Genomic DNA, 20172 nt, shown 5'->3' on the forward strand with positions numbered 1-20172 from the left:
TTAATAAGAGGATTACCATGATCTATATTTTGATCAGTATTTATAATAAAATATCAGTACGTAATATAAGCGGTCAGTATGAATATAATAATTATCAGGGTTGCATCCGTATTTAATATAAATACTGATCATCTACTTGAAATATATGAATATTTCGATCCGTATTAATAATAAAGTATGACTACGTAATATTTAATGATATATATATATATATATATATATATATATATATATATATAATGAAATTTCAGGATTTTGCCTGAGTATATCATAAATACTGATCATCTAATTAAAATAAATTGTAAAATAAATGATCAATGTATATGAATATTTTTGATTAATATTTATAATAAAATATTAGTACGTTCAATAAGCGTTCAATATAAATATAATAATTAAGTGACCGAATTGAGTCTGGATTTATCATAAATCCTAATTATCTATTTAAAATAAAACGTAAAATAAATGATCACTATATATAAATATTTTTGGTCAGTATTTACATTAGATATCAATATCTGGGTCAATGTTGGTAATTAAATATCAATATGTAACATAAGTAGGCAGTATAAATATAATAATTAAATATCAGAGCTGCATCTGTGTTTATTATAAATACTGACTATATATTTAAAATAAATTATAAAATAAATGATCAAAATACGTGTAAATATTTTTATCAATATTTATAATAAAATATCAATACGTAATATTAAACGATTGATATTAATAATTAAATATCAGAGCTGTGTCTGTATTTATTATAAACACCGATCATCCTTTTAAAATAAATTGTAAAATAAATCGTCCGTATATATGAATATTTTGTATAACATTTATAATAAAATATCAGTACGTAAGCCATGAGTATAAATAATTAAGTATCAAGGTATTATAAATACTCATCATTAAAATTGAAATATTGATAAATTATTACATTATTACAAATTATTACATTACATTTTAATTAAAATATTAACTGTCACGATTGCGTCAGAGTTGATCGATGTAATAATGATCACTTATATTTACCTACTGTATATTTATATTATTATAAATATCGATCATTTAGTAAAAATATCGATTTAAAATATTTAAAATACGAACTCGATAAATAGTCTTCATTTAAATATTCGTTTGAAGGATTAGCCTAAGAACGGATCAAGGAAACGATCGCGATCGACTTTAACGGAGAAAGTAGAGAGATTTTTCACAGGAGAAAGCATTTCTCTTCCTTTACAAGGGAGCCGATGCATCGCTCGAAGAATTTCTTGTTGGAATCATCGTGGACGATTTGTTTCATTTCTTTTTTGTCTTTTGTTTTTATTACTATCATTATCATCATCATCATCATCGTTATTCTTTTTATTATTTCTTTATTTGTATTATTATTATTATTATTATTATTATATTATTATTTTCATTATTATTATAATTCCTCATTTTTATTATTAATATTATTTTATTATTATTATTTTCATTATTATTATATTTTCTCATTTTTATTATTATTATTATTTTATTATTATTATTTTCATTATTATTATTATTATTTTATTATTATTATTTTTATTATTATTTTTTTGTATTTTTATTATTATTATTATTTTATTATTCTTCTTCTTCTCCTTATTATTATTATTATTAATATCATCGTCATTATTATTCAGAAAGGCTATTATTAATCCAGACGCAAGCTCTCTCAGGTGCAGAAATTTCCCGTAGGACGTTTCGAAAGCTCGCAAGACCCGTCCGTATTCGTCCGAGCGTGCGCGACGGCGCCACGATTTACATTCCTATTTGTTTCTCGTGCACGCCTAACGTCACGTAGCTGGATCACAGCTATCGAACTGCTCGCGGCGGTGTTGAAAGGTAGAAAGGAAGAAAAAAGTAAAAGAAAAAGTAGAAAAAAAGCAGAAAGAATATACACACACACACACACACACATATATATATATATATATATATATATATATATATATATATATATAGAGCATCCGTCAATAGATGTCCGATGCAATATCTCGAAACTGGTTGCATTATGATTGCAAACAAATTCATTAAGAAAAAAAAGAATTTTCATCCCACTGAATCAGCTTCGAAGTGCATGTAAACATCTCGCCTTCTTCATTTTTTTTCCTTCTTCTTTTTTATTGCATATTTACGAAGTAATAGTCATCGGTTCTTTCATACCAATTTGTTAAACAATCCTCGGTTTACGTAATATTTTAAAGTCGATTAGTTCAGAACAGAATTACTGACTCTCAACTTGTCAAAATATACAAGCTCGATTTGTAAATAATGTATTTGTAGTGGTAGAAGGTATTAATTAAGTTACAGTATGAATCCATCAATCAAATCGTTAAGGATGCCACGATTATTTCATAAACGATGCATAGTAGCCAATTTTTTATCAGACACGATTTTAATTACAAATTACCAGTACTATATAAACATGCAAGAAATAATTATAGGTATCCATCAAAAAAAAAAACACTACGTTGACCTTCATAACGCAAAAAGGTTACGACAAAAAAAGACGAAAAAATAAGAAATTTTTTACATGCACTTTTTCAGCTGCATCATTGTCAGTGCCAACACAAATTTCTCTTATTAAATTTTCTTGCGACTTCAACCAGTCATGATATATGTGCTCGGACATCTATAAACGGGTATATATATGTTCGCGTGCGCGCGTGTGTGTGTGTGTGTCTGTACGTACATAAATATTTATGAATATGTATTTACGTATACACACAGCTTTCTGGACTCTTCTTTTAAAAACTTTCTAAACTATCGATCGCGTAAGTACAAACGTAGAGTCCTTTTGTTAAGAATGAACATGGAATAGACATGAATGAACATTCTCAAAGATACCGTAAGCGTGCCATTTAAAGAACGGATGAATGAAATTAATTCCTTATGTACATACCATACATCCATTGTATGTAATGGCGCTCGATCCATAATTCAAGTCTTCGATCATCCGGAATAAAATCACGAGAGCTCAACGAAACGAGTGAAAGTGTCTTGTTAATTGTTAATTAACATCGGTTCTAATGTAAATCAACCTCATTGCTTACATACTTATTTACGTTCTCATCGTTCTTCGTTAGTTCTATCAACCGTACCGAGATTACTTTATTATTAAATTATTTGTTGTTTGGTATTTCTCTCTCTCTCTCTCTCTCTCTCTCTCTCTCTCTCTCTCTCTCTCTCTCTTTCTGTCTCTCTTTCTCAACTCGTTAAAGTTAGATCTCAGAGTTGCGTTAAAAATAACGTAAATTAATGAAAAAATAACTAATCGAGGAGAAGTCATCGTAGTTGTATCACTCAGCAAGGGGTAAGAGAGTATTTGTTCACTGAGCAGGAAGCAATCTGTTTCAATATGGCCACTCGTAGCACATAAGTAGCGTACTTTGAGTACTATCTACTTATGTACACGACTCACTTATCTCCTACGCTTTGTTAACCGTTCAATTGATAGCTAACCGAGGACACGGCGCTTGGTCTTTTTTTGAAGGTTCCCTACGATGTATCGATCGATGTATCAATCGATCGATCCATCCACCTAAAGAACACCATTTTAAATAGATCGTTAAGAAATCTAACCGCATAACATAATAAAATACATTTGGTGTCGTTAACGTGACGTACTCGAGAGTAAACGATAAAGAAATTAAGATTCTCGTGCAGTTTGATAGATCGTGAAGGTTAACGCTAGACGTTATCTCTATACGTGAATTAATACAAATCGATATCGGCATCATAGAGGCGATCGTCGTAAAATCAATGGAAATTAACCTATCGACACGAGTGAGTTCCAACGCTCGCGTTCACGTTGAGTTGACGGTGACGCTAACGAGCCTGCATGCGACGGTTGCAATAAATTGAACGTCGCCTACCATGCCAATCACACCTGCGAATCGAGATTATGCACTTAGCTTTTGATAAATCTTACCTTCGATATATGATTTTTTTTTCTTTTTTTCTTTTTTTTCTCTCCCTTAGATCGCCAAGAATGTGCGTGCTCTTCTAACAGAGAGGCAGACAGAGAGAGAGAGAGAGAGAGAGAAAACATATGTAATTCTAATATACATAATTTTAAACGAACTTCGAGGAATGGTGTTGCAAAAGTCGTCGAAGAATATCAACGTGTCCACACTTATCGAGTTTCTCGTAATGTTTTCTCCTTTTTCTTTTTTTGAGGTTTTTTATTTATAAAACCGAGGTAACAAGTGGTTACTCGATTATAGGCTGTACTCCCGTCTGCGTTTCAAGAAAATATATGTTATTACAATTTTGGAAAGAAATTTGACAGATCGTTATAATATATATGTTAGCATGTGATAAGTGCGAGAACACATGCATATATACACACATATACACATATATACGTGGTCAGACATATGCGATACGTATAAATCCATAGGGCTACACGTGGGCGAAAGATCCGCGGTATGAAAAGATCTTATTAATTGGCACGCAACTGCCCGCGGTCGCACTTATATTCCACTTAAATAATAATTACTTGGTGGAACTATCGCACGGCGGTTGCGCCCACGTAGGCGCCGTTTATGCTTCGTTGCAGCTTCTCTCTCTCTCTCTCTCTCTCTCTTTCTGTCTCTATTTCTATCTCTATCTCTATCTCTATCTCTCTTTTTTTCTTTCTTTCCCTCCTCCCTTTCTTTCTTCCTTATTTTTCTCGCTCTCATTCTGTCGTCGCTCTCTCGTGTTACGTCTACTTATTCAGGTGGATACGGTTAATCGATTCCCCGTTGGAATTTATATTATTTTTCTTTGAACCTTTTCTCTCTCTCTCTCTCTCTCTCTCTCTCTCTCTTTTTTTTCAATCAACATGAGACAGAAATTTTTCTCTTTAGATAGACCATAGATAATATCTTTCATTCAGTCATATATTTTTATTTATCCAGAGACAATCTCTACCGCTTAACGTTGACGTCTCTAACACCTTTGGAACACGCCTCCTGGACCGCACCGGAAGATAAAATAAATACCTGTCAGAACAAGGGCCAAAGCCCCGAGGATTGTCACAATTACATAAAGGTACTTCTCAGCAATGGCAAAAGTCTATTCACCTGCGGTACTTACGCGTTCAGTCCTTGGTGCACCTGGAGAGAGGTAAGATTTATTTAAATTATCAACTTGTTTTACTTAATCCGCTTACGGATAGCAATCGGATCAAGTTCAATATCTATTTACAAATCCATTTCAATAATCAAGTTTCATTTAATGAGTTTCGATTGCTACTTAAAAGTCAATAAAGTTTCAGTCATTATACTTGCAATGTAATCATTTTATACAAATTGATTTCGAACTTTAGTATGAGAATACCTGTAAATTCGAAAACATTAAAAAGATTCGAACCTTTCATAAATGATACTTAAGTTTTGTGTTTGTAAGATGCGGATAACTGTTTGAATCATTAAACATTGTATTGGAATTTTAATATATCATGATATAGTTTGAAAATTGACAATGAGAGGTTAGTTAAAAACAAAAGACTATGTATCGCGGACTATAGGCTGTAGTGACTAGGAATAAGATCAAGTTCAATATGTATTATTTATGAATCCGAATCAATTTCAATAACCAAGTTTCATTTAATAGGTTTCGATTGCTACTCGAAAGTGCATAAAGTTTCAATGAATATACTGGCAATATAATCATTTTACATAAATTGGTTTCGAACTTAGTACCTGTAAATTCGAAAACGTGCTTGTAAGTAATGCGATGTTAAAAAGATTCAAATCTTTTATAAGTAGTACTCAAATTTTTAATCTTAATAAGATGAGGATAACCGATCGAATCATTAAACATTGTATCGGAATTTTAACGTATTGTGATCTCTGTTAAGAACAGACAATGAGAGGTTAGTTAAAAACAAAAGACTATCGCAGACTAGAGGCTCTGATGATTAGGAATAGAATCAAGTTCAATATACATTTATGAATCCAAATCAATTTCAATAACCAAGTTTCATTTAATGGCTATCGATTGCTAGTCTAAAAGCAATAAAGTTTCAATGACTATACTTGCAATGTAAACATTTTATATAAATTGTTTTCGAACTTCAGAATGAGAGTATCTGTTAAATTCAAAAACGTACTTGTAAGTAGTTCGACATTAAAAAGATTCAGATCTTTTACAAGTAGTACTCGAATTTTAAGTGTTAGTAAGATGCGGATAGCTGATTGCATCATTAAACATAGTATCGTGATTTAACATAGTATCTTAACTTTAACCTCTTGGGTTGTCGAGGTTTTAGAAGTTAGTTAAAAACAAAAAACTATCGCAGACTATAAGTTGATGTGTTAAAGATCGTTCCATTATTTTATCGAAGTATGTATTCATAAAAGATTCGAATATACTTGATAGTATCGCTTATACTTCTAAAAATATTTACAAACAATTCGAATCTACGTATTTCATTTATGTTCGAGTTTGGTTGAAATTATTAATTTTCTTTTTTCGATGTATTTATGAAACATTCGAAATTATGCAATTAGATTCGAACTTATTTGTAATATACTTGATCTCCTATCCATATTTATAAACTACACTAATAAATAATCATTTGATAATATTTTCCAACGAAGATCGAGAATATAACAAGCGTGACGAGCGAAATGTCAGGCGTGGCGATGTGTCCGTATTCACCGCATGCCAACGTCACCGCACTTTTGGCTAGAGGTCCATCCGGTGGACTCTTCGCTGGGGCACCAACTGATTTTTCTGGATCCGATCCTGCGATCTACAGGACTCTCGCATCACCAAATCTCAGGACCCATCAGTACGATTCCAGGTAACAAAATTAGTATGCCGTTGGACTAAAATGGAAACCAAAATGGAAATTACATACTTACCTACATCTAGAAAGTTTACAAAATCGATTATTCAAAAATATCTTCATCCGACATCATTATCTTTTCAGAATATATTATCTGAAAATTTCATCAGAAAATTTCAAAAATTGACAAATTTATGAACGTTTCAAATCAATCCTGTCAAGTTCGATGTTACGTGTATCTAAAACTTTAAATGCTATTTTCTCAAAATTATGTTTAAATCTGTGCAAAGTAATATTTAAAAAATGACTGAACCGATTTAGATGAAATTTTCGCCACCATAATCGCCATACAAAAGAACTTTGCTTGATCTGACATCGATGACTCTAGACAAATAACTTATTGTTTTGATTTTTTTTATTTTTGGAAAATGTTTTTCAAAATGCATATTACCCAACACTGCCACACATATTTAATAATTTTTTTTATTATTTAAAAACTACATAGAAAAGGAGATTATAAAACGATTGAACTTTTGAACCCTTTAATGTTTTTTATTTAAACTTTAACAATCATATCGATCATTGAAAATTTATTCTTTTCAGATGGCTGAATGATCCACAATTCGTTGGTAGCTTTGAGACCGAAGATCACGTGTACTTTCTGTTTCGTGAAACCGCAGTGGAATATATCAATTGTGGCAAGGTAAAATCGATTTATTCGCCTTCCTTTTTATTTTTATTTTTTTCTCATTTTTATATCCATTGTCGACGACATCGTTACGTGCCATTGCTTACAATTGTGAACAGCATGTCTGAGGAGGATTTAACGAAGCGTTTAACATTTTTCGTTGTAGAAAATATATTCGAGGATAGCTCGGGTTTGCAAGAACGATCGAGGCGGACAGATCATGATGAAGGATGTCTGGATGACTTTCAGCAAAGCTCGCTTGAATTGTTCCCTTCCGGGCGAGTTCCCTTTCTATTACGATGAGATTCAGGGTGCTGTCTATCATCCAGAAGAAAGGATAGTCTATGCGACTTTCACGACTCCGATGTACGTTAAAAATGTGGATAATAATATTTCTTTAAGCAAAAAGTAAAGAGGAAAGAGGAACGAAAGAAAACAAAAAATCTTATTAATGAAACGTTATTTTATGTCTGTTCATAAGTCGAGTACGAGGATGAATATGAGGGTAATATTATATAGCAAAGTGGCGTATCATTCGCGCGAAGCTAATTTTTTGATAAATATCAAAGAAAGATTAGAGAAATCGAGCGAGCGAGTGAGAGCAAATGAGCGAGTGAGAGATAGAGATAGAGAGAGAGAGAGAGAGAGAGAGAGAGAGAGAGAGAGAGAAACAGAGAATGTGTTTGAATCTTCTTTTTGCCATAGTAAATCGTCGTTTTTACAGTAACGGCATAGCTGGCTCGGCGATCTGTGCCTTCAATATGTCCAGTATCGTAGCAAGCTTCAATGGACCTTTCAAACATCAAGAGAACTTAGGAGCCGCATGGGAAAGGCGACCTGTTCCTCATCACAACAGGGAACATTGTGCATCACCATCGAACACGGCACCTCATTTGATAATCGATAATCAAAGGTACCAATTGATGGACGATGCTGTCCAAAGCTCCACGTTGACGCCATTACACACCGTAACATTGGAGAGATTCACGCAGATCGCTGTCGATCTTACACCAACTAAATTACATCGTGGCGTAACCGTATTATATGTTGCAACGACCGAGAGATTGATAAAGAAAATATCTGTACTTCCGAGGACTCAAGAAACTTGCGTAGTTGAGATATGGGGTCCACTTCCATCGATGCCAACCACATTGCAATTCTTAAAAGACACGCAAAGTTTATACGTTGGCATGGAAATTGGTTTGTTGAGGTAAAAACAAATTTGATGCGAAAAACACGTTTGATTACGGTATTCGTTGATACCTTGATCGTTATTTTTATTCGATGATGTGATTTTTATTTATTAGAATACCAGCAGTTCAATGTCATCGTCATCGCAGTCGTCAGGCATGCTTGAACGCGCAAGAACCATATTGCGGTTGGAACGAACACTTGATGAAGTGCGCCCAAGCACCTAAGCAAAATCATCTTGCCACTCACTGGCATCAGGAGGTTACGAAATGTCCAGTTCTCACTGATCCAGTCGATGGTGGTTGGAGTGCATGGAGTGCCTGGTCGGCCTGTCAACATGGCACTGGAGAACAGTCGTCTCATGGTCATTCTCATACACACTCCTACTTTGATCACGAAGAGGTATACTGTCCTATCACGCGAGAGATTATGTTGGATACCTGAGACAACTTACATTCTAATTCATTTCCAGATCACCGATACTTGTCAATGCCAGACTAGAGAGTGCAACAATCCACCTCCACAGCATGGTGGTACAAGTTGTGTTGGAGCACGCGTTAGAGTGACCAACTGTACAGTTCATGGCGGTTGGACAACCTGGTCAGCTTGGTCAGCCTGTTCTCAAACTTGCGGCTTCGCTATGAAAACACGTAGACGTAGTTGTACGAATCCCTCTCCAGCTTTCGGTGGCCGAGTCTGCGTAGGACACGATCACGATGACATCGTATGTATCGATCTACCACCTTGTCCTACGCCAGCGAAAGTTACTCCACCGCCTCAAAATGGACAATGGTCTTCTTGGGGCGCATGGAACGCCTGTAGTCGGCCATGCAACGGAGGTAAGACATTTTATTTCATTGATGAAATAACTTACTTAACAAAACTAAATGATCTTCTTCTCTCTTTCTCTTTCTTTCCCGTTTCATAGGCTTTCGAATTAGAAGAAGAACCTGTGACAATCCCTCGCCTAGGAAAGGTGGTGCCGAATGCATCGGATGTGATTTTCAGGTGAAATATATTAACGTACCGTCAGCTTTAATAGAATTGATGAATGTAAGGATGGATGGCTGAATGGATGTTTGGATAAATAGACGAATGGAATGCAGATAATAACGTTGATCCATACGTAGGTCGAGGAATGCAACATTCAGCAATGCGGAGAGACTAGAAGATATTCAGGGTGGACACCTTGGTTAGCCGTGAACGCATCGATACAAAATGGAAGCGTGGGTTATACTGAAAAGCGTTTCAGATTTAGCTGTCGTGCACAAACGGACGATCCCTCAAGCGTGAGAGTTCAATTTGCGAAAGAGGAGGAACGTTATTGTAGAGACGATGGTTCCTGTTTGCGAACGAACATCAACGGGTACGGAGATAGTGTGGTCGAAAGCGGTTGGAGCGAGTGGTCAACTTGGTATCCTTGCGATCGACCTTGTGGAGGGGGCTCACAGCGTAGAGTAAATATCAAAGCTTCGTTATTATTATATCAACAATATCTTTTTTTGTTGTTATACATTTTTCATAATTTTTATTAATAATATAACACGTTCGATAATATCCTATAATAAAATATAATTATTTCTTTAAATTTTTTGAATGAACGCAGAGAAGACAATGCGAGTCACCACCTTGCGAGGGAATATCCGTACAAACGAGAATATGTAACATTCATCCATGTAGAACAACAACTTTCGGAAGTGGCGTAGTAGAAGGACAATGGTCCTGTTGGACTGACTGGTCCGAATGTTCGGCTTCTTGCGGTGTTGGCGTTCGTACGAGGACAAGGGAATGCATCGGACCAGAGAGTTGTGACGGACCCAGACTCGTAAGAGAAACCTGCGAAATGCCTAGCTGCGAGTCCTTACTAGGCTGGGATACATGGTCCCGTTGGACCCCGTGCGATAACGATCGTCAACAACATCGAAAACGTCAGTGTCTTCAACATGGTAATGGAATGTGTCAAGGACTCAATCGGGAAACTCGAGATTGTCTTACGGATTGCACGGACAACGGTAAGCGATCAAATTCATCAACGAAACAGAATTTTCTCGAACGATGTTTAACCTCTTAATTAAAATTGCATTACGAAATATTTCGTCATTTGAGAAATATTAATCCAACGAGCGCGACTATATTTTTCGTCATGATGCTACAAAAACTAAGCTCTATTCAAGATTAACTTTCACGCCATTTTTGTTATACCAAACTCAATGCATTGCTAGTTTGTGTATTATAAGCATCGGTTATATATACAAAAATAATTCAAAAACGAATGTAACTATGTAGATGCATTTGGAGATATTCGAACGGTTTGAGGAAAGAATCCAAATTTTGATATCTCGATTATGCAACTTTACTTTGCATTTATATACTTTAATATTTCAAGGAATACCAATTTCACATAAGTTACAAATCCGTTTTACTAATCTTTTTATACTCGAAAAAAACATCTTTCGGTTTAATATATTTTTGTTAATATATTATTTTAATTTTTATTTCTCTCCTCTTTCTCTCTTTTCATACTTTAAATCCACAATAAATAATAACGTGCAATGTACGAATAAAAAACTTTTCGCTGTGAAATGGGATTATTTTTAATTACGGAAGATAAATTAATTCTCCCTTTTTCTTTAGGGATTTAAAATTAATTCTCATGATAATTTCAGACGTAAACGCTTTGCCATCCAGCGTAGAAAGTGCCAGCGTGTCGGTAGGAGCTGTCGTGGGTAGTTGCATCGTTGGATTTTTCATCGGATTAGCTCTAACAGCGGTTCTCTGCTTCTATTATTTGAAACGAAGAAAACCTCGTGTACCAGGAAGTCCTCATTACATCAGTAAGCAAAATCCTTACGTCACAGTGCCATTAAAGGAGGTATGAAATATGCGATAAAACGATATTTGTCCTTTTTTTATCCATAATTCGAATGATCTTTTATGATAAATAATATTATTATCGACAGGTAAACGCCAAGAGACAACCTAGTTTTTCCGGTAGTACGAACGGAAACGGTACACTTCGTGGAAAAAGTAATCCGAACGTGAACGGCCTTGGAAGTCCAAAATTATATCCGAAAAGTTTGGAATACGAATCCGCGACATTGAAACGTAATAGTCACGGTCAACAACACATTCGTGCTGATCTCGATCAGGACAAGTACTACTGAACGAACAATCGACCGTATTAACATCGTTTTGATAGTATTACTTCGTTTGACATTAACGAATAATGATCATCAAGGAACGTTGATAAGAAAAAGAAATAATGATTTCTTTTTTCTTCTCTTAACACATTCGCTGCGTCTCCAAAAAGAAAAGAAAGAAAAAAAACAACAAATACCTTCGCTAGGTACGGTTTACAATTTTCTTTTTTTTTCTTTTGGATTCAGTTCAAGATATTGTTTATGTATTACGCCAAACGGGGATCACGCGCATCGTAGGAAATTTCAAAACAATTTCGTTAATTGTTTCGCGGTTATTTAAATCCTCAACAATCGGGCGAATGTGTTAATCGTGTTAATCGTCAGGTCACTGTGAAAGGGACCAAAAAGAAACACACAAACAAAAAAAAAGAACAACATATCAGGTATATTATCGTTTTATACAAGAACGTAAAAGCAATACATTAAGTGCACTTCGCAGAGTATCTACTTAATTAAAGTAATTACTTACAATGAAATCGGTGCGTCTGATTTGCGTATGATAAGAAAAAAAAAAAGAAGAAAAGAACGAATTTAATCTCATGCGCTTTTTTTTACGAAAACGAACGAATAAACCCTGAGAAGCCTAATCTTATGAATCATCACGTAGACGCCTTAGACGGTTGATACATTCGATTGATATATAGCGTGTAATATGGGACAAATATTTTTTACGAGAGAATATTTACATATAGTTTATTTTTTATTTTTTCTTGTAAATACGTGAAGAAAAAACCGTGTGCGTGTGCGTGTGCGATACGAATGTGCGTGTTACAAAGTGAGTGATAAAATGTGTCTTTGATATGATAAATATGTATTTGGAAGCTATATTTGTACAAAGAAGTTTCGGGCGTTTTATATACCAATCGAGGCTGAGATTCCGTCAAACGTAAAGGAATGTACATACGATATATTAACGAATATTTTCTTCTTTTTTTTATTTTTATTTTTTTTATTTTTTCATGATAGAAAGAAAAAAGAGGATTTTTGATACCGAATAACGTAGTGCCATGAGTTTGTACATATAGGACGCGTTTTTAAAAATATTACTTATATATATATATATAGTCACGTGAAGAAACGATTTAAGTGTATGTTTGACAATATACATATATATATATTTCCACGTAACTTTACATTGACTTTCGTCTGGGTTACGTTTTGCTATTGGCTCATATTGAGTCGTAAATGCGAGTTTTGAATTACGTTTAAGGGAACAATCGCAAGAAAAAAAAAATAACGATATGCCTTATTGCCTGTCGTAATTGATCATTTTATGCGAGAAAAATGTCGAATGATAATTTTATAACGATTGTATTTTGTAATAGTTGCGTATTATTTAACGACTTGTTTGAAAAAGAAATGATTAAAACTCTCTGTACTTGATTACGAGTAATTGAAAATAGAGAGAGAGAAGGAAAGAGAGTAAAAGAGAAAGAGAAAGAAGATATACTTTCGTTACGATTAGACTGTTAGAAAGATCTCGGCAGTCTTTACTTTTTACATCGATATTCTTCTAAGCTCCTTTACGATCTTTAATGCAGATAAAATATTAACAAATATTTGTACTCCATGCACTTACTATAACCCGTCCCAGCCCGTCCTCCCCATGCCATCTCCCAACCTTCAACCCCCCATGAACAACGGCCAAACGTTTATATTAATAAAGACAATATTTCCCTTATTCGTTGCTACGAATCGAGTTCTTTTTATTATTCTTATTTGTACCTATCGATCGAACGATCGAGTGATCCTTCTGGATCCTTAGAATTTTTTAAGAAGCGAAATGATCGTGCATCGTCATTCATTATACTTAACGTAACGTGATTATTATTCTTCGAAGGACGACAAAATGATACAAATGAAGATATGAAAAGTGATATGAAAAAGAAGAAAAACAATAAGAAGAGAAAGAAAAAAGTGTAATAATTATAAGAAGAATTAATAAGTGAAAGAAAAAGATAGATGGAGGAATAAGATGTGAAAAAATCCTGTATGTGCATGTGTTTTCTTTTTTTTTTCTTTTTACAAATTCGCTCCATACTTCTCGATTAGATCAATGATATAATCCATAGAAGCACGCGTAGGTGGTGGTTGACAGGTGACGACCATACGAAAGAAATTTCCAAGATTTTTATGAATCAGAGGCATATAACTGATCATAAGGGTGCCATCGAGTACCATTCGTTCTTTTATCGTCGTTGTAACTTTGTATAATTTTTGCCACCAATCATCGGTCTCCTCTTGATTGCGCATGCTAGGTGGTATGTACCTGAAATGTTAGATATATATCTATACACGTAATTTGTACGTAAAGTAAACTTTTCATTATAATTACATACACGTAAGTATATATCGAATATATATATATATATATATATATATATATATATATATGTATACATATACATACATATAATATATACAATATATAATATATAATATACATATATATGTATATATTTTTTTTTGTCAATTTATATATATATAGCCACATTTTTATATTATATATATATATACATACATATAATATATATAATATATAATATATAATATACATATATATGTATATATATTTTTTTTTGTCAATTTATATATATATATATATATATATATAGCCACGTTTTTATATTATATATTTATATTTATATTATACATATATATATACATATATGTATAATACATATGTAGATCATCGACAAAATCAAGAATTAAAACTTCGAGATATTTTTCTCTATTTCTTTTTGCTTTTGTTTCTTTTTTCAAGAAAAAAAATTAATAATACACGTCATATTCTTTTATTCATTTTTCAGACGACTTTTCTGTACGCGTGCGTATGTGTGGGCGTGTGAGTGTATCTATATGCGTAAAATAGTACATAATAAAGATATATAACGAGAAGAATAATAGATCAAAGTAACATGACCTCCTTATCTATCGCTCGCTCTTATATGCAGGTTATCTCAGCTGTGATATTGACATCTTGATTTACGTCAATAGTATTATCCGCTGTGAAACATTTTAAATTGACTTGCTTCGAGGGGAGGCATAAATATATATATATATATATATATATATATATATATATATATATATATTATTTTTTGTAAGTGGATCCACGTGAACGTCACGTGAGGATTAATTTTGTTTCCTTTAAATGAAATCAGATATTTTTTGATGCGTTACTCAACTCATTCTTCATATAAATAGTATTATATATATATATATATATATATATATATATATATATATATACACACACATATTTATATGCATATATCGAAAAATAATTAATTTTTTATTAACAGATATTTTAATTTAAATATTACTATAAAACCATCTTCATTTTAGACATATCTACCACGCTCTATTTTAGCAATTTAAGTGTTACAAGAAATATCAATACAAACTGCGTCAACTAATGAATTAAAAAAAAAAATTGACCTTCTCATGATCTTAACGTTTTCCACTTATACAAAAATATGGCCTATTCTAAAGCATTAAACTTTTATTCAAAACTTTTTTCGGCTACGGATTAATCAAGATGTCAATATCATGTCTGAAAACCTTGTATATGTATATATTTGGAATGTCATTTTTTGATTTGTAAATCTCAAGTAACAATATCAACGAGTGAACGATACGTTTAAAATAATTACCAAAAACAGATATTGGAGCATTCATAACTCGGCAAAACGAGCCTATAACCATCCAACATCTTTATTCTATCCAGAAAATATTCGGCTGCGGACATTGCAACATCGACAGATTTTCTCAAACCGCTAGTTCCTCGTGCCTTCCACATAAGCCAAAATTTCATGGCATCTACCTGAAATTAATCATGTCAAATTGATCGAATTAATTAATTAGTTTATTAACGTGACATATCGAATTTTCGACATAACGAACCTTTCTACCACATTGAATACTCTTATCGCCTGTGTCCCAGGACACGTCATAAAATTTGTCCTGTTGGAAGAGATACGTAGCACCAGCGCAATTGGTTTTATGCAATGCTTTCTTACCCTTCACCAAAAATATAGAACATTGTAAAGGTACGCCAAGCATTTTGTGAGGATTCCAAGCTACCGAATTAGATCTGAAATAAGTGGAAGGATCGATCGTGAGATTAACTCTTAACGGTTTATATATATATATATAATTGTATATTATATATTTATATATTATATATATATGCACACGTACGTTCTCGTTGTCGAAAAATTGACTAGAAAAATATTTCAAAAATTATTTCTTTCTTCTAAAAAAGGATGTAAAATAAGTTGAACAATACTAACGATTCTATGTTATTGGTTGATATTCTATTTGTATGAAAAATAAAATGTAAACTTTGTAATCCGTCAAGCTCTAAACAAAAATGCAATCATATATTAATCTCTATGTAAAGATACCAGCTCCACGAGCGGTAATGTAACTTTCTGTGTATAGAAACATAAAATTATTAAAATTTCAATACTATTTTATAAAATGATGCTTCTAATTAAGAGATCGTAGACTCAAATTTTTGAATTTCGTGAAAAAATTAGAAAATTGGATCATTTTGAGGAAAAAAGAACAAAGTATATTCGTCGTTTAAAATTTAATGTCGTTTAAAATTTTTTAACTTATTGGAAAAATATTAAAGATTGAGATCAAAAAAAGAAATAAACCAATGACTCTTATCTAAAGACATTATTTTACAATATGGTATTAAATGTTAATTTGTATTTCTACGTAGAAAATTGTAACGTTATCTGGATTTTCGTCGGATGGTTGACGCAGGTGCAGTTTACAAAGTTTATACCAAATTATAACCATAAAAAAAGAACATAAAGGAATAATGCAAATTATTAATTTCTCAATTTATTTTAACTTTTTTCCTGAAAAAAAAAAAGAAAAAAAAATTCCAAAATACGAGAATCTTTTACGAGCGTCGAGAACGTACCACTAATAAATTTATTTAAATAAATGATAATAAATTAAATTTAATAAATTAATATTTGGCAAATTAATATTAATAAATTAAATTAAGTAGATTAAATTTAATAAATTAATATTTAACAAACTAATATTAATAAATTAAATTAATAAATTAAATTAAATTTAATTACGAACAATTCGATTCCACGTAAACGTTCGCGATACTTTTCGGAAAGCAATAAAGTTCCACCGAGGCATGCCTGTAAAATGATTTCATTAATGAGTTTACGATAAGTAATAGATTATATTAGAAAGATTCGTTTCCTCGTACAAGTACTAACGTCAACGTGCATCCAAAGAGATTCTTCTTCGCAGATTTTTGCTATTTCTGGCAATGGATCGAAAGCACCGAGAACCGTGGTTCCGCATGTTGCATTAACAAAAAATGGTAATTCTCCATTGGCCTTGGCCTCGTTTATCGCTCTTTTTAAATCATTTGGTAACATTTTTCCTAACTGGTCAGACTTGATCTATATCAAATAAGAAGAAAAAAGAAAAGATAAATGTATGATTAGAATCAAGAAAATTTTCTTTTTTCTTTTTTTCATTTATTCTTTTTTATTTTGAGATGAATTAAATTTATAAAAAAATATATAGGAACCTTATAAACATGCTCGGTGCCAATACCTAACCAATGAACACCTTTCATTATAGAATAATGACTTTCTTCACTGGAAAAGCATGCCAAAGGTGGAAAACCACTACATCCCATTCTCTTGATTTCCGGTAATTTCTTATACCTGGCCATTACCATTGCGTACATGTTAGATATACTACCACCTGGACATAAAATACCATCGGCTTCCGGTATCGATGGATATCCAACGAGCTTTAAGCATTTCTCTAACACTTCATGTTCTATCAATGTAAAAACCGGTCCTACTTCGTACGTATATCTAACAATTTTAAATGATATTAGATATGTTAAAAAATAATTATGATGTTTTCATGGAGTTACTTACTGACTCGAATTAAAAACATCGGTGAGACAAGAACCGACAATTCCATATTCGTCTGCACCCGCGTAAAGTTGATTGTGAAAGTTCGGACTAAATGTTTTCACCGAATATTTTATTATTTGTCGTATGATAATATCGATTTCCTCGGAACTAGCACCGTCATCATTTAATGTTAACGGTATTATATTCTGTAAATGCAGATATTAATTTTAAATAAAATAACGAAATCTTAGAAATGACAATTGAAAATAAATAACAAACAAAAATATTTAAACATGATAGTAGTCTATGTATCAAAGATCACCGGTAAAATGAGTTAGATAAAGTGAGAAGTAGAGAATATATATTACGAGAGAGTACATTGAACGAACACGGACAATAATATTATCCATTTTATTACAACTTCGAATTAATCTGATATGATTAATCTTCAATATTTGATAAACGTTCATTGCACTATAAATATCTCGAAAAATGTATTATCAGTCGACAATGAAAATTACTCGAACGCTCGAACGAAGAACACATTTGTCTTTTTCTTTTTTGTTTTTTTTATTTTTCTTTCTTTTTTTTCTTCATTTTATAAAACTAGCAACACTGAAGAAACTACAACGTAACGAATCTTTACAACTGACCTGTACCAATTTTTTAATCGCTAACCAAAGTCGTTATCGTTAACAGTCGGCGTATACATTTCTTCTTATGTTTGTTGGTTTGCTCGTTTTTTTTCCCCTCTCAAAAAGATAATTCTTAAATTTGATAAATACGACGCAATCCGTACAGTTGCTTACCTTGAGATCCTGCGGATGCCGAAAATTAATCACTGATTGATTACATCTCGCATCAAAGAGCTTTTCCTCTTTGAGAATCCTTAAAAGATCCTCGAGCAAGTCGATGATACCGTTAGAACTACCAGTCTCAGCCATCGTGAAAGTCGTACTGAGTGCTGCCAAGTATCTCGAAGCGAGAGAGAGCTATTCTTACTAAATGTATTTAACGTAAGTATGTATGAGTGTGTATGTGACTTTGCATGTATTTGTGAACGTGTAACGCGCGAAACAGCTGCTGGAAGAGAGAAAAAGTACGAGATAATTAAATGTGCGTAATCATTGAAACGTCCCGTCACACTATCGTCCTTTCATTCTCTTTCTCTCTTTTTTTTTCTTCTCTTTTTCTTTCTTTTTTTTGTAATCTTCTTCCTCCTCTTCTTCTTACAATTTTATATCTAACTTCGATTTTTTTTTTATAATTGCCACGAAGATAAAGACGCATTTCGTCGGATTAAACCAACGAGCGAAAGGTATTTCCAATGGTTTTACATCTCAAATTCGTTTCTTTTAATTATGCTCGATGTTATTATATTTTAGTCACTTTCAAATACTTCTTTGATCAGTGATTTATTAATTATGTAACGTTTAGAGAATAAATGAACTGTATGTAATAAATGATACGAATGTTTTCGATAAGTATAAAAACTAATTAAATGTCTCGGTTGCGTCTGGGCTGTCGTAGATTTGTTGATAATTTATCATAAATATTTACTGACGATTTATTTGAAATATCGATCTGAATAAATATCTCTAACAACTCAACAAAGAATTTTAATCCTCATTGACAAACTTAAACTATGATAAAACAATAGAACAACGCGAATCGATTATCCCTTTTCTTTTAATCTAATTATTAATTACACGAAAACAATTTCAATAACCATTTTTATAAAATTATTAATATATCATAAACAGAACAAAATATCAGATAAAAATTTTTATGAAATTATTAATATGATATCATAAATAAAACAAAATATTAGGTAAAAATTTTTATGAAATTATTAATATGATATCGTAAATAAAACAAAATATCAGATAAGAATATAAATGAAGCAATAAATATCTTAAACAAAACAACGAAATTATATGATATCATAAGAATTATTAAAACAAAAAATAATACGTATCTAATAATTAAGAAATAAATTAACATATTTACCATACATATCGATAATTGGTATATCTATGTGTGCCTTTAATTGACCACCATATTGTCTCGAAAATTCCGATTACTTAATATAGGAACATATGAGGCGTTACGAGTACAAAGTGCAAACTCAACATCGGAAAATTTATTTTACTTTTCTACGTCTTTTTTTTTCTTTTTTCTTTACAAAACCGGTTTATTGCCTTCAAGGAACAAACCTGTAGGGTCCTCCTGTTGAGTTAACCTTTTTTATCCCATATATAAAATGAGGCTTGAAAAATATTGGATGATTCCTTGTAAACGATAGCTTTACCATATATGTAACAAAATAATACTATATTGTCAATTGGGATCGGGAAAATACTG

General features: G+C 32.2%; 2 protein-coding genes across 3 annotated transcripts in view; one reads left to right on the forward strand and one right to left on the reverse strand.

Annotated features, from left to right (window-relative positions):
* The window catches only part of LOC127070882 (semaphorin-5A), an 89363-nt gene extending 75914 nt beyond the window's left edge, over window positions 1-13449 (forward strand). For both annotated transcript variants that reach the window (XM_051009426.1, XM_051009427.1), the window contains 12 exons: window positions 4935-5142; window positions 6621-6826; window positions 7415-7514; window positions 7666-7865; window positions 8224-8709; window positions 8807-9092; window positions 9163-9529; window positions 9619-9698; window positions 9821-10147; window positions 10297-10702; window positions 11357-11562; window positions 11651-13449. In XM_051009426.1, the coding sequence (XP_050865383.1) occupies window positions 4935-5142; window positions 6621-6826; window positions 7415-7514; window positions 7666-7865; window positions 8224-8709; window positions 8807-9092; window positions 9163-9529; window positions 9619-9698; window positions 9821-10147; window positions 10297-10702; window positions 11357-11562; window positions 11651-11854 (3076 nt within the window). In that variant the 3' untranslated portion in view covers window positions 11855-13449. The remainder of the gene's footprint in view (window positions 1-4934; window positions 5143-6620; window positions 6827-7414; window positions 7515-7665; window positions 7866-8223; window positions 8710-8806; window positions 9093-9162; window positions 9530-9618; window positions 9699-9820; window positions 10148-10296; window positions 10703-11356; window positions 11563-11650) is intronic.
* A 412-nt stretch (window positions 13450-13861) lies between these two features.
* On the reverse strand, window positions 13862-18982 carry LOC127070883 (acidic amino acid decarboxylase GADL1). Its single transcript, XM_051009428.1, has 8 exons — window positions 18618-18982; window positions 17830-18014; window positions 17469-17763; window positions 17149-17337; window positions 17003-17067; window positions 15797-15986; window positions 15547-15716; window positions 13862-14159 (listed from the first exon to the last, which is right to left on the reverse strand). The coding sequence occupies exons 1-8, from the start codon at window positions 18750-18752 to the stop codon at window positions 13913-13915; spliced, it is 1476 nt and encodes a 491-aa protein (XP_050865385.1). The 5' UTR covers window positions 18753-18982; the 3' UTR covers window positions 13862-13912.
* Window positions 18983-20172: the final 1190 nt, after the last annotated feature.

Source organism: Vespula vulgaris, chromosome 19 (genome assembly GCF_905475345.1).
Source record: "Vespula vulgaris chromosome 19, iyVesVulg1.1, whole genome shotgun sequence".
Taxonomy (NCBI): Eukaryota; Metazoa; Arthropoda; class Insecta; order Hymenoptera; family Vespidae; genus Vespula; species Vespula vulgaris.